We start from the raw sequence: 24,423 nt of genomic DNA on the forward strand, positions 1-24,423 counted from the left end.
AACACCAGGCCCCTGTGGAGATGTTTTTCCTGGAAATGTCTCACTAGCAGGTCCATTGCCAGAATGAATAACAGGGGAGACAGTGGGCATCCCTGCCTCGTACCCAGAGTCAATGCAAAGGGCGAGGACAAAGTGCCATTGAGTCGGAGCCTGGCAGTGGGCGAGGTGTATAACAGGGCTGTGGTGGCTATAAATCCCTGCGGCATGCCCATTCGCTGCATTACAGAGAGGAAAAAGGGCCACTCCAGCGAGTCAAAAGCCTTTTCTGTGTCCAACAGGACAGCAGCCGCGGGGGTGTCAGGATCTATTCTATGCAGAGTATTGAACAGAGTGTGGAGGTTAAATGCTGTTGATCTGTGGGGTACAAAACAGAAAGTTGATTGAAAGGAGATTCAAACTCCCTGCACATTATGTTTGTTATTTTGTTTGTTAGCTTCTTTGTCATTTGTAGATTTCAGCCCCCGAAGAAGGGCACCTGGCCCGAAATGCATTGGAAGTAAACAGTAACACATAGCGCAAGAAGGGCATTTCTCCTATACTAGCAGATATATGCAAATAAGTGTGAAACATCAACAAATACCAAAGAGAATTTGTTAACAAGCCAGTGAACGCCATACTTAGAAAAGTGTTTGGCACTTGACATTGCAAAAACAAAGCTATCACAGCACACAACCATACTAGGGATAATTCACATACACTCATGTTAAGGGTGCTTTCTATAGACCATGTTAGATGAAGAAAATGCAAAACAGTAATTGAATAGAAATTCAGATGCAGAGTGCATCAACAAATCAGGTCCTTACTCTGCATGAGTAGTCCAGAGATCACAAACATGCACACGCATCAGCAGGACCAAGTGTGCACAATGTGTTTACAGTTGGACCCTTCCTTCTCCGCAAGGCTAGGCCAGAGTTTAGATTATACGTGGGTATGGGTCAACCTAGATTAGTTAAGAAGCAGCATACACTATTGTGAGAGAGAAACTCTAATACCTACAACTCTGTCTTTTTCTTTTAGGAGGCCTGACGTTTTACCTGAACAATGTTTATTTGTAGAGTAAGCCTTTCCAACATGTTTTGTTCACCTTTCTAAATATCTAGATCAGGAAGTTGGATGTGACACCAGTTGTTTTTTTTATTATCATGAATGCATGAAACAGTGTCACTATTAAAGGTTTTGAAATTTGATTAGAAATTTGTCATGGGTCGTCCACATTCAAAAGCAAGGGTGATCAGTAATGCTGCATGACTTAATAAGACACTGTGACTTAGCATCCGTGGAAGTGGAGTCACCAGGGAAGTAATTGAAACTTTGGAGAGCACTACAGGAGAAACCAACATCCAGCCTTCTGACAAGTGAGGTCTTCCCCTCCTCCACTGATTTACTGGAACAGCTTTTCTGACTCTTTACCTATTTAGGCCCTAATGACCTGGTACTCACCCACCGTGCTCTTTACCCACCTACCCGCTCTTCACTCTTTTATAGAGATCCACCTCACCTTTTTTCCCTGACCCCCCTCCTGGTTGTCTGCCAAACCTTCCCTTCTTGCCCTACCTCCCTAAGCTACCCTCTCCTATTCTTGCTCCAGAGACTCACCTACCCCTCCTCTCATTCTGCCCCAGAACAGCTGGACCGCATTGATGAGGGACTGGAACAGATTAACCAGGACATGAAGGAGGCTGAAAAAAACTTGACAGACATGGCCAAGTGCTGTGGCCTTTGCGTCTGTCCGTGTGACAAGTAGGTACCTGCCCCCCAATATGGGGCAGGGAGACATAGATGGTGTGTTACCTGTCAGTGTTATATGGTCAGCTGTGCTTCAGCTTTCAGTCTCTGTGGTAGTGTAGTGTATTGTTCCCGCCTTATAGTTTCCTTAACTGTTTCAGGACTCAGAAGCTGTACGCCCAAGGAAGGTGTTGTGTGGGGCCTGTGTGGTGCGGGCTGTGTGGCTCCCCTGTGGGGGAGGTTACGTTAGACTCATGTGGGAGGGTCAGATGGGGCACCAGTACAAGGAATCAATGTAGGAATGTAGGTCTATAACCCTGTGGCTAGGAGAAGAAGAGAAGGCTTATTTGGTGCGGATGCTTTGTGCAACAGACGGAGGCCTAGTGTGATAGGGACTGTGTGTGCCCTCCATTGGGGCGAACGTCGGGGTTCTGGGGTGTAGTGCACAGTTGAGGAATTTTTCTGGCGTTTTAAAACTTGCACACCGGTGGGTTCCATAGAAGCAGTATGTACATAGGAGTGGTGTATCCGTTGCTTCAAGAGGCTTCATGAGAAGTAATGGTAGATCCTAAGTTCAAGGTGGATAGTGGTTTAAAAAAAGGACCTCAATTGCTGCAGTGCTGGATTTGATAAGAAAGAGTGGATTCGGTGTTTCAGGCAATTTGGGAGTACAAATGCTAGCCTCTATGTTGCTGGAGGTACGTAAATAGGTTCAGAATGGTATGTGCCTAGGACTGGTAGATAGATCCCATGCTTAAGGACAGTATGTGGGTACCAATGGAAGAACACATGATTGCTTTGTAGTAGTACATGAGTAGCAGTGATGGACTCCATGCCTTAAATGATAACTTTGTTAAGAACAGTACCATTCATGGTGCAATAAAGTATGTGGCAAGGAATAATGGATCCAGAGCATTCACTTGTGGTGGATGTGCATGGTGCATTTCATATTGTTTAAGAATGCATGAGGAGGAACGATGACTGCCATTCTGCAGGAGAGTGACTGGGGGAAAAAGTGTAAAGCTTATGATGTTGGTGATTGCATGGCTGGTCATATTGGTGCATCATGCGATGGAAGGCTAAAATATGAATGTTGAAACTTCTATTTGTTTAATGTGTTGATTGGAATGACCACTTCCTTTTTATGGTTTGACAATTAATTTGTATTGTCTATCTTGTGGTGTGAGAGAGTATGTAAATGGAAATGCTGTGTCAAAATATGTTTGAGAGTGTCATGGAGCAAGAGGACTAATATTCTGTAGTCCTCTTTCGTATCTTGAAGGTCAGCTGTTCCTAAACCTTACCCACTGGTCAACAGCACTTCAATATTTACCTTACCCAAGGGTGGGATTGGATAGAGAGGATGGGTGATCAGTGTCATGATTGTGTTGCACTTTAAGTCTGGGACATGCGCATATTTGAAAAAAGATATCATCTGCAGGAATGTATAGTATTCATGAAGTGACTGGTTCCTCTCATGCTTTGGACATGTACGTCTGTGGAATTCTCTTTCTTTGCCTTGGGATGGATAAGAATGATGGATGCCATGCAGTGACAGTGTACGTAGCAGGAGAGCTGGACGTTATGCTGTTGGAGTGGAGTTGGACAGAAATGTTGTATCCTATGCTACGGGATTCGACCTGGCCAGAAATGGTGGATCCCACGTGCTTAAATCACATGATTGTGTCATTTCATCTCAGCACACATCAGATAAAACAATTTCTATCAAAGTATTACATTCAAAATACATGTAAGTAAAATACAAAATTGCAATAGTGATTTTAATGAAAAATAGGCTAAAAGCAAAAGAATAGGGTTACAACCATGTTTATGGAGAGGGTAGTTAATATCAAACATAGGTTTACAATTTGGGTTAAAACGGTTGTGTAAGGTTATATATTTATAGAACTTATTGTTCACCCCCCAAAGGAGCCTAGAAATCACAAATCGGAGAAACACAGGGACTGACCAGCTTTGAAAATATGTGGCGATATAGCCAAATTTTTAAAGCCTTTCTTAATTCCAGTTGATACATCTCTTGACGCAGAGTTATTGGCAGAGAGTTCCATTAAACAGGTGCTGCAAAATGCACAGCCCTTAAGGGGTCTGTGACTGAACCTTGGGGATACAAGAAGGAAGTGACCTGAAGAAATTCTTGTCTGAGCTGGAAGATATAGCTAAACGCGTTGTCTAAAAAGGTGTAGGTTCATCCGCAAACGTCATTTAATAAACTAAGCAGAGAAACTAGAATTTAACACACTCTTTAATGGGCAACCAGTGCAGCATGTTTAATGCCTGAGAGATATGGTCACTTAATTTCAGCCCCAAAGCTTGCTTGGTGGCACCGTTCTCAATAAGCTGTAGGTTCTGGTTCAAGAAATGAGACAGGTCCAAGTAAACTTTACAATAATCCACGCAAGCAGGGATGAACACATTCTGAATTTGGACTATATGAGGAAATGACAAAAATTGCAAGATATATTTCGACATTCGTAGCTAAAATAAATCAAGCCCAGAGTACAGCCTTGACTTGTTCATCCATAGTTACAGCAGAGTCAGTCTTAAAGACCATTTTAACACAAGAAATATGGCGAGGTTCTAGGTCCACAGAGAGGAGCCAAAAAAGGTGAGTCCCAGAGCGGGAAGTACTTAGCAGGACAAAGATTCTCACTCGTATCTCCGTTTAACATTGCACTCATCCATCACTAGACCAAGGAAGCAAAATCATATAGCTTGGAGGCTAAACTGTGGATGTCTCCATCTATCCTTACCATGATTTGGGCATTGTCTGCATATAGAAGAGACTGAAGCCGAAAGAATATATAGGACGAGCTAGAGTAATCATGTACAAATTAATAAGTAATTGACATAGCATTTACGCTTGAAATCCTGCAAGATGACATTCTAACAGAGACATAAAGTCATACTTGTTATGTTCTGGATTGGTGTCAGTACAACGCGTTGTATTACAACGCATTCCGTTACAACGCAGATTTTACAACGCGGGATCCATTACAACGGATGTCATTACAATGCATGGCATTACATCGCAGATGCTATTACAACGCATGGCATTACATCGTAAGTATAGGTAAGTTGACTTTTTTTTAAAAATGTTATTTAGTTTATTGTAATTAAATTTTTTTAAATAATTTAATTAAAAGACATTTAAAAATTGTCATTAATTTAATTTAATAAAATAATATCTATTTAATAAATGTAAATATAATAAAAATTGTCATTAATTTAATTTAATTAAAAAAAGTAATTAGTTTAATGTACATATTTTTTATAATGAAATTAAATTAAATTAATAATATTAATTTATTTAATTTATTTAATTTAATTAAAAAATGTAATTAATGTAAAATAATTAATTTAATTTATTAAATATATTTCAATTAATTTTAAAATGGTAAATATAATTTAATTATCCCTAAAGCCAAACCCTGCCCTAAAACCTAAAAACACCCCTGCACCCCAAAACCCAAACCCTGCCCTAAAACCTAAAAACACCCCTGTACCCCAAAACCCAAACCCTACCCAAACCCTACCCTAAAACCTAAAAACACCCCTGTACCCCAAAACCCAAACCCTGCCCTAAAACCTAAAAACACCCCTGTGCCCTAAAACCTAAAAACACCCCTGTACCCCAAAACCCAAACCCTGCCCTAAAACCTAAAAACACCCCTGTATCCCAAAACCCAAACCCTACCCTAAAACCTAAAAACACCCCTGTACCCCAAAACCCAAACCCTACCCTAAAACCTAAAAACACCCCTGTACCCCAAAACCCAAACCTTGCCCTAAAACCTAAAAACACCCCTGTGCCCTAAAACCTAAAAACACCCCTGTACCCCAAAACCCAAACCCTACCCTAAAACCTAAAAACACCCCTGTACCCCAAAACTCAAACCCTGCCCTAAAACCTAAAAGCACCCCTGTACCCCAAAACCCAAACCCTGCCCTAAAACCTAAAAACACCCCTGTACCCCAAAACCCAAACCCTGCCCTAAAACCTAAAAGCACCCCTGTACCCCAAAACATATACTCCTATACTCATACTTATTTAAAAAATCACTATATTTAATTTATAATATTTAAAAACTAAAATAAATATTTTTTTTTATAATTAATAATAATTAAATCAATTAAATAGTATTAAATGAAATTAAAAAAAATTAAATACTTACCAATACTTACGATGTAATAGTATGCGTTGTAATAGCATCTGCGATGTAATGCCATGCATTGTAATGACATCCGATGTAATGGATCCCGCGTTGTAAAATCTGCGTTGTAACGGAATGCTACGTAAAAGTTGCGTTGTAGGTGTAACATACCTTATGTTCTATCCGTTAAAAAGTTGGAAAACCAAGGTAGCCTTAACTTCTATTTCCACAAGCCTACTCATCAATTCGAATAGTTCACCATATCAATTATTAACGCCACTGAGAGGTCTAATCGTATCAAGGCGGCAGGAACATCATTGTCTATATAGCGATGCTTGTCATCTACAGTGGCAACTATGGCAAGTTCTTTGCTGTAGCCAGGACAAAGCACATCTGTGCCCATTGAAGAAGTTGGTTAGCTTCTACAAAATTCGACAGTTGAAATAAAACAGCTCTCTCCAAGAGTTTCGCCAAAGAAGGGAGCCGAAATATGGGACGAAAATTCAACAAATCATTGGAATCCAGAACGGGCCTCTTTAAGATAGGAGTAATGCGTGCAAACTTAGACTTGAGGAATAAGGCCCACATCAGTGATTTGCGGACCGTCAAAGCCAATGCGATTATGATAATTTTGTGTTCAAAATAATCAGCAATTCAGTTGTACTTCTCCTTCCAACAGGAAGGTCAAAACTGTTTAGGTGAATACCTTAAATCTCTAACAGAATAAAATAGCAGTTGCCATATGTGGGTCAGTACAACTTTTCTCTCAAAAGAATGCTGCTTTCGCTTTCCTAATTACCCTTTTGAAAATGTGGTTAAATCATAACAACTGAACTCTGAGCATAGGATCATAATTAGGAAACTACCGCCTTTCTACAGATGTAAAGTTGTTTAAATATCTGCCAATTCCTTGGTAAAACAACTATTCAAGGGACAAAACGGTCCGCAAGATGTAAGGTCATGGGGTCCATCTGATCTAAAACAGAGCCCTGTACCCAAAGATGTTTATCTAAAAGATGATGAGGGTCAGTGGTCAAAAGATCCATAGCAAAATACATGTTGGGAAAACTCCTCCACCTTAAAAAAAATAATTCTGACACGCCACTAAAGACGTTGGGCCCATTGATCCCTTAGGTGTTTTGCAAGACTAGCACGACAAAGGGAAATAGTAGTGATCTGACCAAAGTACTGGAAACAAACAAAAAGGTAGACCAAAGGTGAATTACAAGAAACAATATTAAAAGGGCCTAGCCCTTATGATGTGAGGGAAGGGCGGCAATCGCATTTAAGCTAAACAGGTCTGTGTATTTTACAGAGCTAAGTACTGGTAAGTACTGAAGGACCATCAGAATTAATATTAAGATTGCCCAACAACCCAACATGACAGTATGAGCTAAATCTGAAATATGTTAATAACAGATCTTACGCCTCCTAAACTCTCCCTGGTGGTCTGTAAACCAGAACCTTTGTCCATTGGTAGCTGGATAAATCTCTCGTTCTGATGGTCGAAGAGGAGACAAAAACAAGTTTAGTACAGGTCCAATTGATTTTTACAAGCCTGTGCTTAATTTGTAACAGAATAAATGCAGAGGCCAAAGTTTTCCTCTGAAGCACACTGCTGGCACTTCCAAATGCCAGGGTTACTGAATACCAAAGCTGTTTAGATTTGATTCCACCTCAAGCCTCTTTCATCCACCACTATAAAATACTTGCACTTTTATCTCACATTTGCAAGTTCTTTTCCTGCTTATTGTCTGCCTTTGCCAAAGTTTTCCAATCTTTTTCTTCCCCACCTTCTACGACCTGCTCAAATTAAGCACTGTTACCAGCAAAGTAAGGCCCCAAACTCCCTTACCATGTGGTGAAAGGTTATAACATTAAAGTTCTAGAAGGTCATATCCTTTACAATGTAAGATTAACTATCATTAAACCACGTCTCCGTCACACAAAGTAAATCCAGGTTTTGCTTGGTGTCCATGACTAACTAATTTTTCTTGGCTGTTAATTAAGATCCTTGATAGAACCAGCAAATGCATCTAAACGTGTGGTTGACTATCTACAAAAAGATTAAATGCCCTTAAAGTCTGATTTTCAGAGTGAAAATCGAGAACATGAAACGAAAGTAATAATCTTAACAGCAATTAACAACTTTGTGGCCACTTTTGGGAGTATGGTCAAGAATGTAGCTAGAATTAAATAAGGTGTAGGTGAGTGTTCTGTAGGGTTTGGTGTAAAATCAAAGATAATGGCAATGGATGGCTAGTTTTCATGTCATTCTAAACAGTTTCTAGAAAAAGGCCCAATTACGTTTTATTTCACACAAAAGGGTTACATTGAAATTCATTAGCATTTCAATAATCAGAAAGTTCGTTTTTTAAATGTAATTGTAATACAAGGTGTAGCAAAATGCGCCATTTTATTTAAATGTTTTTCATCAAAAAGGTGTTTCTAAAATGATAGGTTTCTGGTGTATGCTCAGATGAAATTATATAGATCAAGGAGGTACAAGAATAGAGTTACTAGGCCCCATGCTGCCCCTATGCATGTGGGCAAGAATTGCTGTTCCATCGATGATGGAATCAGTATTACACTGAGTATCAGTTTGTCTGCAGGATCTTGGAACACTTTGTAGAAATAGTTCTCATTTCACAGTGAAGCAGCAATTTCTATCTCCATTTCCTTTCCTTTGTTTTCTTTCTCATGAAGGTAAATTTGACCGAATTTGAGCTGCATAGGACAGCTGGGTGGCTCGTGTCAATTTACAAGTGTGTTGTTTTTGAAATATGGAATAAAGAAGTCAAAACTGATAAGGAGATAAAAACGGATTGACAAATTACAGTTATTGCCGTGTCCGCCTTTTAAGACTCAAACACTTAATTTTTAAGCGATTTTCCACTTTACCCACGAGATTTTGATGGTCCTTGGAAGTGTTTTTCTGGTGGTAAGCTCAATTGTCATTGTGATTTTATCCCGAGATAGAATCCAGCTTACAGTCACGCTGGGAGATTTAAAGGGGTACCCTAGGTCTCCTTCTGAGGCATTTATCTCAACAACTTAGTCAACTCAGCTAAAGCACCAGGACCCTACTGGAACCTACTCTTTTACCCCTAGAGGTTACTCCATGCTTAGATAATATCACCTCCAACATGGGCCTTTACGGTTCAGTGTCTGTTGTCTCAGTGTCTGGAAGCTCACTAGTGATGTCTTGAAAGTCAGTTGTATAGCGTGTCATCAAAGCCTTATTATGAGAAGACTTTAGGAATAAAGCATTGAAGGCATAAGCTTTCCTAAATTGCCCTCCTTTATAAATTATTTCCACTTTTTCGTCTTTTTGGGTGCAACCATTGGTGTGACAGACTCGTCACTGGGTCCTGTAAAAACTCAGTGGTCCACTGCCTGCCTGTTCACAGTATATTACAAAGAGGTTAGCCCACGTGCTCAGCAGATCAACTTTGTGAATTGTTTTCATAATGCACAATTTAAGAAAATTCTTTAAGTGCAATATAGCCAGCAGGATAATTTCCTTTGACATTTTTAGAGCATGTTATTTCGCACCCAGAATAGCAACACGAGTTCATAAATAGGAAAACACTTCAATTAGCAGAATTGTTTATTCCTAATCACACGCTACAGCATAGCAACCTTTAGTGTTGATCATGACATGCAATTATATTAAGTGCTTTTTTTATATTGTTTGTAGATGTTTTCATGGTACATCGAAACACGGATTTGAAAACATCGATTGAAATGCTAGTAGATAGTCAGATCATACAGATTAGTATATGTTTTGCATGAAAAGGTCGGACTAGATCCTGTTAGCAAATTTTTTATTACGACTGATACCAGGCACAGAGTGTCAAACATCAGTCTGCATATTACATCCCTTTATTCCCTCAGCTATTCATACTTTTGCCTTTCCATCTGTCTACATATCTTATTCCACTATTACTCCACTCATCAACCCAACCATCCTTTCACCCATCTATCCTTTCATTTTCCAAGTAGCCATCCATCCAGTAATCCATTCATCTTTTCTCCCCAACATCATAAATCCTTTAATCCATCCAAGCTCTATCCATCTATACTTTAATTAATCCATCTTTTTGCCAATCCATTTTACCATACATACATCAATCCATCCATCCCTACTTTCACCCTTAATCCATCCTCTTAGACTTCCATTTATCCTGTTTTAAATCAGTACAAGCACCCTTTCACCAACCTGTTCATATATCTGTTCACTCAACTACACTTTCATTCTTCTTTATAAATTCATTTCTTCTAGTCAGTCCATCCTTTCACCTTTCTATTCATCAAAACATCTAAGGTGTAACCAATCCAGTCACCCGTGCACCTTCTCGCCAATCTATCCACTCACCCGTGCTTTCTATCTTCCATCCACCTTCATCTATCCAACCATTTATCCGCCCTTCTATTAATCCATCGATTGTTTCACCCGTCTTTCAACCACTGTACTTTGACACGTCCATTCCTTCATCATTTCATTCATTTTCATCCAAGTAACCATCCTTTCACCTTTCCATTCAGCTATCAGTTTATTCAGCCATCCACCCTTTCGCCAGTCTTCAGAACTTTCACCCTTCCTTGTAGCAATCCTTCTCCATTCCATCCAGTCTCCCAACCTTTTTTCTTTTTAGCCTTCCTTTCTTTGTACATTTATTCCTTACTTTCACCAGTCACCCTTTATTTTAGTTCCCTTCTTTGCTTCAATCCTTCCTTACGCTTCTTTCTTCTTTCCACTTTCTTTCTCCTCATCTTTCTTACGTTTTCAAGACTACTTATTATTTGCTGCTTACTGCCAATGGGGTGCCTGTTTTTTTTGTAAATCAGCCTATACATCTGCCCATCTTTTGCTCAAATCTTCCCTGTTTACCGCCAAGATCCTTCATATGCTTGATGGTAATAAAGGGCCTGCTTTAGACTTTGGTGGAATGAATACTCTGTCACAAACGTGGTCTGCCATATTACAAATGCCATAAGATTTCATTTGTTTGTTCTACGACAGACGGGTTATCCGTTACATTTGTGACGGAGTATCCTATCCACCAAAGCATAAATCAGGTCCAAAGTTCTTTTTTACTGCCTAGCTAACAAAGATAACCAGAAACTCTAAATAGCAGTACTTCAACTACGGTCTCACACATACAGGTTAAGCAACACCTTACCAGTAACTGGCAAGATTGATCATTTAATGAGTGAGACTCAGTTATTAGAAAGCTAATAAACAACTTCCTTTGAGGGCTTTGGCAGACTATTCCTACGTAAAAAGGCTCTGTGAGAGCTACTTTAAGAAATATGCCTTTTCATGCTGACAAATTGTGTCCATCACTGAAATCTGTAAGGTGGTCAGTTAGAGGTCTATCCTTGCATTCACCAGACACTATTTCCTGGATTAAGGCATCATACGTGATACCCCAGAGAGTCTGGCTTCTTTGCATAACCTGTTGAGTAAATGTTTATCGTTACCCATTCAAATACGTTATTATTTCACTAGTTTTTCCACAAACTTTTTGGGGTCTTATCTTGCTATTCTGTTAACTGTTTATGACTATCCTTTAAAAAGTCTCACTATGAAGGAAAAAAAAAATTACTAGTATGTAGTAGTAGTTCCCGACCATAACAATCTACACTGAAATCACAATAGGCCCTTGCTGCACCCCAGCGGCATCAGTGGGATTGTAAAACCTAAGGAGACCTCAAGTTCAAGCGGGCACTCCAGTGCATTGTATAGCAGTGGAGCTGTTAACTCCCTTGAGGGAGCAGTGGTTCTCTTCAGCTCTTTGAAGCAGCTACCTGTCCGGTTCCATTCCTTTAAATTTGCTGTGTTTTTCATTTAGAAAGAGGGTGTTGAAGATTAGAATGACCCTGTTCAATCGCTTCTTTTGAGTTATTGATTATGATGTGCTTACAATTAAAAGGAAAAATACGTACATTTAGCTAATGGTTCTTGCAGATCAGTGCCTACAAAGAAGACGTTTTTGGAGAGATGTTTACAGTGAAAAAGTTGCCTGTGACCTTGCACATGAGCTGAGAGAATAATTATTCAGTATTTCAATTACTATGCGTCTCAAGGCAAAAAATCTTGGGATTACCTTCGACTGTAGGCTGACCTTTGATAGCCAAATCAATTGCCTTACCTCCAGTTTTTGGGCTATCCTCAAAATGATTAGGAAGATTCGTGCCTTCATTCCCCCAGATGGTTTAAAAAAAGTGGTGACTGCCCTTGCCATTTCCAAGTTGGAATATGGCAATGCACTTTACTTGGGGATCCAAACTCAACTCTTGAAAAAGCTACAACGTCTGCAGAATGCAGCAGCAAGATTGATTCTGGATATCCCTAAACACGTATCAGTCTCCCAGCAGCTAGGAGCACTGCACTGGCTACCAGTTAAGAAAAGAATAATATTTAAATCTTTGTGCATTAAGTTTCTAAGCACTCCAGGGAAAGGGTCCCTCGTTCTTGACTTCGCGCATAAAATACTATGTGCCGTCTAGGAACCTTAGATCTGCACAACAAAAACTGTTGCAAATCCCTAGGTTCAAACAAGCACGTTGGGGAGGTAGGAGCTTCTTGTTGAGATCTGCTAAATCTTGGAACCTTCTTCCATCAACAATTAAAAACAGCCCAGATCTGAAAGCATTCAGGAAAGCTGTAAAAACATGGTTATTTCAATCTGACCTCTGAGGTTGCCTGTATTCTAGCCGCACATGCTCTCTGAATCCTTAGCGCCAAGACGTCTCCGAGCATTCGTTGCGCTCTATAAATTTAAAAATCAAATATTCCCTTAATGAATGCTAGGATCATCATTAAGTAACTTTTCCTTGTGGCCATAACAGCCCAGAAGGGTGAATGAAGTCTAGGCGCTTTGTGCCTAGGTAAACTACAAAAAGTATCACTGGTCTATCATGCGACATGTGCGAAAAAGTGCAGTAAGCTCTATGTGTACCCAAGATGTGTTCACAGAAGAAAAGAAATGAATCCCATCAGCCCACCCAATGGCAGAGGATCATCATCTGGGATTGCTGAAGAAATGGTCCAGTTAAGGAGCCACACACATATTGGTATCGTGTATTGCTCCAAACCAAAAGAACCACCAGTGATGGGTCATACCAAAGAAAATGTATGTTCTATGGTGTGGGGTGAAAAATGCAGTGTTCAAAAATTGTGAAAGAAATCAGGAATGCATTATAAAATTGGCTACCATGATAAAATGGAAGAATTTTATTAGGGAAATATCATGGTGTCAACATTAAAAACAGAGTGTTGAGACAGTTTGAAATAATAACTGTCAATTTAAGAGTTATAAACAGTCAACATGTTTCTGCCCTCGTAGGATATGGTAGCCTACCTGGCATTCATCAGGACCAGAATTACACTACTGCAAAAGCAACACACACGGTGTGAAAAAATTAATTAAAGATATCATACATCCTACCATATGTAGAATCTCCCACAGGGAGGATGTATGTTCAAGATCAGGGATCCTTTCCTGAATGGATACACAAAAACAGAACAAAACAAAGGGTAAATCATAAGCACACAAAAGTTTGCGCTACATGTTCCATCGCTAATAATTTATTCATAATTGCAGTACAGTATTTTTCAAATTTTATTTACTCACCCAAAAACTTTAGGGAGAATACCTCACCTCACCTGGCCACTGCTCAGGGATGGACGCCCCGCTCTAAATTGTGGATAAAGATAATGGATGCCTGGTTAGGTCCAATCCCATCACATTCCCACCAGCATAACAGCTACTAAACCTTGGCTTAAATTCTGAGCACAGAAACAGCGTCACTCAACCGGCCCACCAGGGGACCATGACACAGATTTTCTAATTCCAAAAGTAGCAATTCAGACTGATATTTGTAAAATTCCATGTGCCAAAAGAAGGTAAGGTAGGAAATACCCATAGCGGCCCATAGGATTGTCCCAGTATATCTGTATTACAAATATAAGGTTCTCAAAATAATCTCAAAGCCCTGCGCAGTGGGCAGTGCCTCACCTGTCCGTCGGTACCCCTTGACTAAACCTGAGCCGAGGGGGAGGTACCCGACCGGAACAGGAAGGCAGCTTTTAAGTACAATGGTGGCCAATCGGAGACCAGCATTCGAACGCGGTAAAAAATAAGTAGCGGACCTGGTAGTAAACAGCCGCGTTGTAAGTCTCTACGCTTGAATCATGGCAGTAGCGCTGTGGAGGACCAACTAGGAAGCCACGACTAGACTCATTGTATCATTGCGCATGCGTTCTCGAACAGGAGTGTCGGACCTGTTTGGAAACCGCATCTGAACTCAATATTAAACACGCATGCGCAAATGATTTGTCTGCATAGATCCAGCTCAATGAAAAAGTGGCGGACCTGATTGAATCGTTTATTACATGCTTTGTGCCTAGGACCCGTAAACTACATTCCATAATTGGACGGATTTTCTCTATATCCCTATTTTCCTCCAAAGTTTTTTGATTTGCACATAAATCAATGATTTGTTTTCCATCCTTTTCAATAACCCTTCTTCTCTAGCAGAGAGCTATCTTCACAACCTAGTCACGAGAAGAGACACAAGCTACTATTGTAATAAAATCAAAGACATTAGGAAGATGAAACAACTGTTGTAAATTCTGGAGCTATTCACACTCTTACTGACTTCTAAGTAGTCCCAAGCAAATGGTTTATGGTATGTTATTTTATGTTATGCTGTCTTATGGCGCACTAATACCTACACAGGTGTCCTGGCGCTGGGGATAATGAACCAAGCAAAGTGTGATACCCAAGAATCTATTGCAAGAAAAGCAACGTTTTTAGCGTCTTTAGAATCCGTAGGAGATCCTGAGTTTTGTGCAATATGTCTGGAAGAGAATTACACAGCTTAGTGGCATTGGCAGAGAAAGACGACTCCCAGGAGTTCACGCTTGTACCTGGGAACCACCAGTAAGACCGCCTCCTTGGATCTATCTTGCACATAGGAATCCATATGCTTTCAAAAGAGCAAAAGGCCCATTCTTCGTGGCCTTGGAGCCTATTTCAGAAATGATAAAGCAGATATTCGAACACTTACAAACCAATAAGTCTGGCTGTAAAGGAATGTTGTATGGTAATGTTGCAGTTCGTTTGACACTCCATGTATAGCCTCTTGCGAGACAACAACACTCTTCCCAAATTTCGTTGGGGGGGGTGGGGGGTACACAGTCTAATTATGCAGATATAAAAGCCTGTCTTATTAGTGTTCGATCCCTACCCAAGCATAAAACACACATTTAGAATGTAATCAACTATAATGAATGGGACATTATGTTCTTAATAGAAACCTAGCCTAATGAAGATTCTGGTCCGTATATTTCTTTGGCTATAGAAAAGGACTAATCATGTTGATAGATTAGTAGGCCTTGGGAGTGGGATTGCCGCTTTTTATTGTTCTAAATTTGTATGCATCTTTTCAAAGTTGGAGGATTTGGGACTCGCTGACGGATTGATCTTTTCTCTAAAGATATCTGGTAATTTTAACCTCTCTTGTGCTCCTGTCTATCATCCCCCCAAAGCCTCCTTTCTGTCTGTGGAGGGTCTTGTAAACGGCATCACACCCTGTTACATACAAAAATCTCATTTTGTAGTATTAGAGGATTTTAATATTCACATAGATGACTCTTGTGATAGATTTGCAGAGAAGTACATACATTCTATGTCGGGTTTTAATCTTACACAACTTGTCAAGGGTAGTATCCATGTCAGTGGCCATACACTCAACCTTATTTTCTCCAGTTACTCCTTGTTGCTGTAAGGTCCTCCTCTTCAACTTACCTGGACTGACCGTTTTCTTACATCATTCTATGTTAACCAGGTCATGACCCAGGCAGCTATGTGTAACTCTGAAATGACCTTCAGAGCTTGGAACTCTATTTCTGATCTGAGCCTAAGCAAACTGTTCTCTGAGACAAAAATGAATATGACTATGGGAATTGACGCAGCAGTCGATGCCTTTAATAACACATTATTGTTGGGTTTCGACAACCTGGCACTGTTAAAAATGAGTACAAGGAAAATAACTATTCCTTCTGCTGGTTTGTTTTCATTTTGTTTTCAGGCTGAGAAACTAAAACGTAAACAATTGGAAAGGAAATAGCGGGTACGCTATGACAGTAAGGAAAGCAGTTCTTTTGTGCAGCCCTGAAGCAATTCAGAAAAAACTATTTAAAAAAAAAGTAAAAAAAACTATTTTTTCGCTCAACAAATAGCCGCATCAGAAATTGTTCCTAGAACTATTTTCTAAATTACTGAGTTATTCCCAAAACCTGAGTCTTGTAAGCTGCGCATTATGACCTCTCAACTGTCTGCGGCAGATCTATCTTATTTATCCACTTCCAAGTGGTAAAATCGGTGCAAATTTCTCTCAGTCTGATGAACCTCTCTATAAGAGGTCCTTTCTGTGTCCCTCTCACAAACTGGAATGTCTGCTATTGGAATCCTTTAAAAGGATTTATTTTGCCAAAATCGGAATTAATTTTGCAAAAAGTAAAACCTTGATTGCCTCTTGATCCATGCCCTCCCCACATATTATCTAAGGCAGATGCCAGCATCAATCCGCCGATTAACCATATCTTTAACCTCTCTCTTGAGCAGGGCAAAGTGCCTTCATTTTGGAAAAGGGCACTTATTGTGCCTCTTTAAAAAAACTTTTTTTTATAAAATGCTGATCCACTCACGTTGAGTATTTGACCAATACCCCTTCTTCCTATTTTACGGAAGATGTGGGAATCTTTGATGAATTGTCAAATCAACAGCTACTTTGAATGGAGCAATATTCTCCATCCTTCCCAATCTGGTTTCCGTGCTGGGTTTAGCACGGAATCTTCCCTTCTGGAGATTACTGAATATATCAGAACTAATCTTGTTTTGAGACAGAAGGCTGTGGTCATTCTATTAGATCTTTCCGATGCTTTTGCCACTGTGTCCCATACAATACTCCTTCACAGGTTGGAGTAGAATGGAATAGCTGGTAGGGCCTTAGTTTGGTTATGTTCCTATCTATCTGAAAAGCAGCAAGCAGTATTTTTATCACCTTTTACATCCCAGTTTAAATCTATATGTTGTGGTGTCCCGCAGGGCTCAGCGCTGAGGTCCAGCCTGTTTAATATCCACTTGACCTCTGTGATACAACAGTGGGGCTGGAACATCGTATCATAAGCGGACGACACACAATTTATGCTAGCCTTACAACAGCTTGATGATTCTGGGGCAAGTAATTTTCAGGGCTGACTCACTGCTGTTGTAAGCTGGATGTTTAATAAATGTTTACAGCTTAATGCTGATAAAACTGTTATCTTGACATTCGGTTCACCTCCTAATTATTCTTCAATACTTTGCCCCCCTAAGCTGAGGCAAATAACTGCTCCTTCAACAGTTGCTAGAAGTCTTGGTATTTTGTTGGATTTGATTTTTCCTTCAAAACTCAAAGACATGCCATGGCTTCTATTTGCTTCGGGTTGTTGAAATCTCTGAAAAACTTTTAAAGTATCTCCCTTTAGCCACCTGGAAGGGTATTACACATACCCTGATAACATCAAGATTAGACTTTGCTCTTTTCTTGAGAATCCAGCAAGACCTGCTTACAGTGTGTCCAGAACACTGCTGCCCGTCTTGTACTGAATATTCCGTAAACACATTCCATCAGAACAGTAAATCACTTCACTGATAACCAACCAGATCTAGAATTAAGTTTAAATCCCTTGTGAGCGCACACAGAGCTTTTTTCAGAATGGCCCATCTTACATTCACAACAGGGTAAAAAAATATATTTATTCTACGGTGCTTCGCTCAGCAAATCATAATTTACTTCTTGTCCCAAAAGTGCGCTGAGTTAAATATGGTGGCAGATCATTCTCTTTTCTTGCACTCACCATCTGGAACTCTTTACCTTTGTACCGTCGCAGTATTTCTAGTGAAAGTCTGTTTTAAACCCAACTGAAGACCTTCCTGTTCCTTGAACCTTAGAATTTCTCTTTCATTGCTCGTTTTATTCTAGCGCCAGGACGCTTCTTATGAAGCAGCAGTTGCAATTTATACATTTATTTTCATTTATTCATTCAATGTGAAGCATTACAAGTAAATAGTATGGGAAACGATGTATTTGTGTGGAAACAAAGAACTGTAGAATAATGTTAGTGTTGATTAAAAGAGTAAGTGACAGTTGCACTGTCTAGCCAAAACTAAAAATCCATGTAGGTTAATGATTGCCCTCCTCTGATGTGTGCTGCTGCCAGAGAAAAACAACATACATTATCTGGTTATTAAAGACACTTTAATAGCGTTCCAATATTATATGCCCCTGAAAGTTCAAGCTTAGGCAACTGGATAAAAAAAACGAATGGTCATAGCAGTGTGATGGGCAAGCACATTTTTGTGAAAGCACACAATTTCAGCCCAATCAGAAAATGTACTCCTTGCTCCCAATATGTGAACAGAGCCAAAGCCCTTTCTAGTAACGCGCCCATATTCGTCTAGGCACAGCTGTGTTGACAATCCAGACCTTAAACATGTCCCTTCAGAAGAAATGTACCGAGATGCCACATGGAAAGAGCTACGTGTGACTGCTCCTCATACTTCTATTCATAGATTTTCTAACCTCTACTCTCTTGATTTAGACTCCAGCTCAGACATTTGAGTGGGCCAGGCCTATATGCAATCTTTGTGGTTGGTCTTTAGGGAACTTTTCTTCCATTCTTCCTTTTCCACTGTTTTTTCTTGGTCTTCCTACCACTTTTGTTTTGCAGTTTACTTGCTGTCCAATTCACTCAGATCCTGTGATCGAGGCTATACCTTTACTTTTCAGTTTAATTCAAGTTCTCCATCACAGGTAATCTCCTTAATATCATCAGCCGCCTTTCTCCTTTTCAAGGGAAGCAACAGCCTTAACATTTGATGAAAGCAGGTAAGATGCCCCCTCTAAGCTAGCTGAAAAATAATAATTGAGGCTCACTTGCACTGCATTACATAATAAGACACGTGAGCAGCCCGATTGCCTTACTGTAACATAGTTCAGTTTGCCTGCATTGGGATGCCTGCCGCTCTGTTTTCTTTATTTTATGTTCCCATTTTTAAATACAAATTTCCAAGAACAGCATAGTTGCGCTTTTTAATAATGAATTCAGTCGAAATTGTCCAATTTATTTTTGATCACACTAACAAAAATATGGAAAGTAAAGCTTGTGAAATACTGCTTCCACATTTTTAAAAGATATTTCCTAAAAGAATTCTAAGATCTTGCACTTGGGCCGATATTCAGTGTTTCTCAATTTAAAGCATTTTCTCATGATGGGGACCTGGAGTTAGGAATTATATTTCCATTCTATGCGAGGGGTCATGTAAAAGGGGATGTTGGATTTTATGCTGCCTAAAATTTGATGTCAAGAATGTTAAATTCCATGTTTTGTGAAGATTGAGGGTTGAAATAGTAGATTCTGTGCTGTGAACAAGAGTATAGGTGGACTAGTGGTTCTATTGTGTGTAAGAGTTGCAGGGAAGATCTGTGAATCCGGTGCTGAGAGTCATTAGATCAGTAAATCCCATGCAGTTAAAGTATATAGAAAGTTTAGATAGTTATTGTATATGTGCTGAGTGTGCAATTATATGAACATTAGAGAATGAACATTGAGAGGGATCTGGGATGAGCATTGAGAGTCGGATGTGATGAGCATCAGAAGTCATGAGAGGAGCATTTTGTAATCTAAAGAGGCCATAGAGAGAGTATTCAGAGAGCATGGAATGAGTATTAGAGTCCAGGGGTTGAGAATACTAAATGTGCATATAGAAAGATCATCTGATCAGCTTTCAGAGGGCATGGGATCAAACATTCAGAGGACATAAACTAACCATGGGACTAGATATTGAGGGACCTTACATCTTAAGTTTAGGGGTAAATGTAAAATCCCCCCAGGGGAATGCCGCCTTGCTCTCACACACACTGGTACAATCCTGTGCAGCTCCTGGTCCCGACATCCCCTTCGTGCCTGTCTGTGCGTACCATCCGTGTTGTGAAGCTGGCAGAATGGAAGCCGTGTCTCTGTTCAGAGGAGTGGATGCAGATGGAAGACGGTCTGACTGCAGGCTGGGTGAGGAAAGGACCCGAAGAGGGCGACGAAGAGCAGCTCGTATGGCCAGTAGGTGCCTGCTGCATGCTGCCTGCCCCATCGACATTGTGCATGTGCAAGCACCTGTTCAGCCCCCTATTCCCAATAACTCAAACAGGGAACCCTATCACTCATCTCCCACCCATGCTGTAATCCTGGGCCCCAACAGTGGGTGGGAGGGAGATAAAATATTGTGGCTACTAGCATCTTTCTGCAGTGCTAAACTTCTACACTCCAACTTCTTTAAGTAAACTTCTCGCCGACTCTAACCGTTTCCTACCCACATGGGAACATTGAGTAGGTTCTCTCTACCTTCAATTCCTGTCTTCCGCAAAGAACAACTGGAGAGTATGATTATTTGTGCTCAACCCTGATTCCCTTATCAGTTTTTCATCCTTTACTAAGCATATCAAAGAAGTATTTTTGTGAACATGTGCATGCATCACACAACACAGCCATAAGAGCTGAACAAATCTTCCATTGCCCACAGCTCTTTTAAAAGATAAGCAATGACATTTCAGTGTTTTAAAGAGATAAAAATAAAAGGATAAACTGTTTGGCACAAAATTATATGGAATCGTAAACGAAGACATAAAGTAATCATCAAATACAAACAATGCAAATTAATTGTATATAAAACGTCTCTGCGCCAACAACGTGGCAGTCAGCATAATTACTTGTAACCTCGCGTAATTTTCCTGAAAGTTCATGTAATTACACAAAGTTTCCATTCTGCGTTTTCAGAGAAAACTGGTCACTAGTGTCACTTCCTCTGGTGTTTTTAACATGGATTTTCCTATTTCTTGGATTTCCACGATCTCGGTTTTCTGCTTACAGAGTCCCTTGTGTGGAGCAAGATAAGAGGAATTCTGATGTGAATTTACTACCTTCTAGTTGCCCCTTCCTTTCAGTCTGAACATGTTGCAAGTTGACAAACATTTGAGGAAGCTGGCCGTCGATGCCAGAGGGCAGTAACTGAGTGCTGGGAATCGCTCCCATGAAGGTATAGCGTTAGTGTGACACTCCGAATGTTCTGTCCCTTTACACGTGGATTTCAGAGGAACAATAACTCAATTTTCACTTTTGTAAACTCTTCTCTAGCTGCTACAGCACATGAATTGCACTGAGGCGCTATTCAATATGGGACCATTGAACTTTGAATTTAGAAACCTATTGCCAGATTCACAAGCAAATTCGGGAATCAACACTTGTAGCTCTACACCTACGTTTGGGTCTAGTGGTACACATTTTTACATTTCACAAATGTTTTAAGCAGTATGCCTAGAAAGCCACATCAGTTGTATGTTTGCGGGAGTACTCTTTACTAACTTTTCAGAATTCCCTTTTATTTTACTGTGGAAGGCCTTCCTAAATGCTTGTTTATTTATGGTGTACAGTTTAGCAAAACTAACTTGTATAAGTGCATATGCACTTCATACATTTTTTTCCTTTCTCTTGGAAAATATTTTTCTTGTGAAGAAGGCCCTTTCTCTACTTCCCCGCCATTTACACTCTTAAAAGAGATTTGCTCTTGCATCGACAAAAGTAATTTTTCCAACTGTTTCCAGTGTGCGAATAGGGTAGAAGTTTGTGATTTCTACAGACTCACTACTTTGTTGGTGTTCAGTCTCCCCACGGCATTTCGCCTTGGGCGAGGGAAATATTCCCACTTAATATTGTATTTTACCGGGATAACATTACATGCAAGTAAATATATATTTACAAGCAAATATTAATCTTTTGTGGGTGAAAAAATTGAATTTGTACTTGGATGGTATTATTTGCATGTGTAAGTTGTACTTGCAAGTACAATGGCTTATGAATCTTGCTTACAGTATTCAACAATAGGTAAAGAGCTAGGAGTCAATGAAATCTGTCCAGTTCTTTACTTTCTCTAACATGCTTGGTATATGGGTTAACCAGTTACAAATCACAGCGCCCCCTGTGCCATGTTTGATGCTAGTTTCTTCTGTGTTCCAGAACCCTTGTTGAGATCTTGCAGTGGACATTCTACCAATAAAATAGGTCTTACTATTACTACTAGCTAAATCTGTATTGCATTACTTTCTATCCTGGAACTTTGTTCCCATTCCTACTCATTTTCCCTCTTCACTTTACATCAGATAGGTATGTGAATGTCCCAATAATGATCATGACTTCTCTAAGCTCAACATGTTGGAATCTCCTCTCACGCAGCTTATAGCGCAAGCCCTGTCCCATTTGCGCCGCCTGTTCTAGAAATAACTCATCCTCATTTGTCCCTCTGTAGATTTAGCATCCAGAACTTGAGAGGATACCCAGGTGAGCCACGTTCAGTAATGACTTCAACTCATTGCATCCATTATACTGCCAGTCATATGTCTCCCATTGCACCACAGCACCCCTGCGACACTCCTCACTGCTGCATGACAGTTTATCATGTGCAATAAACTTGTAGCTTTATTGACAAATGTGTGTGCATTTATGTATGGAAGAGTTTTCCCCAAGCAGTGACATTACAGTTGTCTGTTTTTCCACTTTATATCTTGGACTGCTCTCCTTAATTCTTTGCTGAACGTCATCACTCTACAGCTCCTCTTTTTTATCTGATGTTCTAGGTGCCTGTTCACATGATACACGTACTATCTGCGATGCTTATTCTTTCTGTCTGCACGTGGGCCATCAGTGCTGTTGCAGATCTTGGTATTCTCACAAAATGCTACATCTAGCCTTTCTGTTGCATTGCTTTCAAAACCATGAAACAACTATTCAACAGCTACTCTTCCACTAACACGATTTCCACCTGGCAGCCACTCATTTTTGTAAACCAATTTACAACTTCAACTGTCAAAGATTGATTATTTACATTTTTGCAGCCTTGTAGGTTTTATTAATGCTTTTCTGAATTTAGAGTAGACCGCAGTCATTGTTCATCCTATACTGATTGCCTTCTCAGCCTCTGTGACACATCAGTACTGCCTGTCAAGACCTTCTATGGTCAATGGGTACTCCCCGTGATACTGTGCATGACTTTGTAGTCATGCCACTAATGTCAGGTACGTTAGTCTTAGGTTGCCATTTATCTCTTTTTTGGAAGCTGTGATGATGTGTCATCCCCTTCTCCCAGATATGAGCTTAAACGATTGCCCCTTCTATCTTAATTCCTTCATTGGGGAACCTTTTATGTTTCATTGCCTCAGTGGCATCTTGACTCGAGGCTGCATCCATTTTCCATGTCGCTGAGGTCTTGAGATAGGACACAAGATGACCCGGCTGGGCGGACACTGGACCATCTTTACTTACATTAATGATATGTTTTAATAGCTACTTCATTATTGTTTGCCCAGCTGGGAGATTCCTAAAATTCTAGTTTCCATAGAAACCACAGCCCACCACTATTTCCATGCTGCAGTGTCTTATTTATACTGAAAGAAACTTGGACGCCTAAAATGGGAATCCACGCTGAGCAACAGCACTGTCTCTCCCTACAGTGTGACAGATGGGATACACAGCGAAAATCCCTCTCATTAGATCCTCTACAAACACCGGCGCACAGTGATCAAACATGAGAAAATATAGTGTTGTTTCCCTGTGGAGGAGGGATGAAGCCTGGGGGCGGTGTGAATGCCTGTCAGCAAAACACAGTTTAATAATATGGCTGTGTGCGCCTTTCGAATGTGCGCACGAAAGGCAAGAATTCACCCTTCTGTGAAGTCCCTTATAGCTCAGAGCAGACCTGATAGTCATCCTTCTCCACACAATCTTCAATTGCAAGCCAGATGATAAAAACAAAAACTGTAAGCTTTTCTTTCTCCACAACTCTCATTTACTAGGACATGTATGCTACTGGAAACCCGCCTTGCTCCAAAGTCCTGTCCTTATTTGTGAAGATGCATTAAAAGCTTTTCTACAGTGGCCTTGTTGATACAAGAAGAATGTTACAAGAACATTATTCTTCCCTCCAATGTCCCTGTTTGTAACTTGACTCCTCGGTTTCTCTTTAATGCATACCTTCTTTATTATTTATATCTGTTAGGGTTTTCCTGCAGATCCAGCCCAAACCAAGAATATTTTCAAAAAGGCATTCATAATGATTTTTCTTGAATAAAAAAAACAAAGAAAAAATGAAAAATGATCATATTTTTATTTTTAAATCATTGATGTAGAGCTTGCATAAGGATTAGGCAGTATATGTTCCACCCCCTAGAATTCTGTCTTCTTTTTTTTCTTTTGCTATTTTCCATCTGAAATGGCTGCTCTTTTTTTTTTTTAAAGTTCAACGTGTTGTAGGAGGACGGTCAAAAACACCCCAGAGTGTCCTTTTCTATTTTAACACTGAAATGGATAGTTGTCAACAGAGCAGGGGTGAAATGTAAAGTTCTGTAAGAGAGACCTCTTTGG

At 40.0% G+C, this 24,423-nt stretch overlaps 1 protein-coding gene across 2 annotated transcripts in view; it reads left to right on the plus strand.

Moving 5' to 3' along the window:
* The window catches only part of LOC144782009 (synaptosomal-associated protein 25-like), a 445,013-nt gene that overhangs the window by 354,765 nt on the left and 65,825 nt on the right, over window positions 1–24,423 (plus strand). For both annotated transcript variants that reach the window (XM_078661116.1, XM_078661117.1), the window contains exon 5: window positions 1,623–1,740. In XM_078661116.1, coding sequence (XP_078517242.1) covers window positions 1,623–1,740 — 118 coding nt within the window. The remainder of the gene's footprint in view (window positions 1–1,622; window positions 1,741–24,423) is intronic.

Source organism: Lissotriton helveticus, chromosome 9 (genome assembly GCF_964261635.1).
Source record: "Lissotriton helveticus chromosome 9, aLisHel1.1, whole genome shotgun sequence".
Lineage (NCBI taxonomy): Eukaryota > Metazoa > Chordata > Amphibia > Caudata > Salamandridae > Lissotriton > Lissotriton helveticus.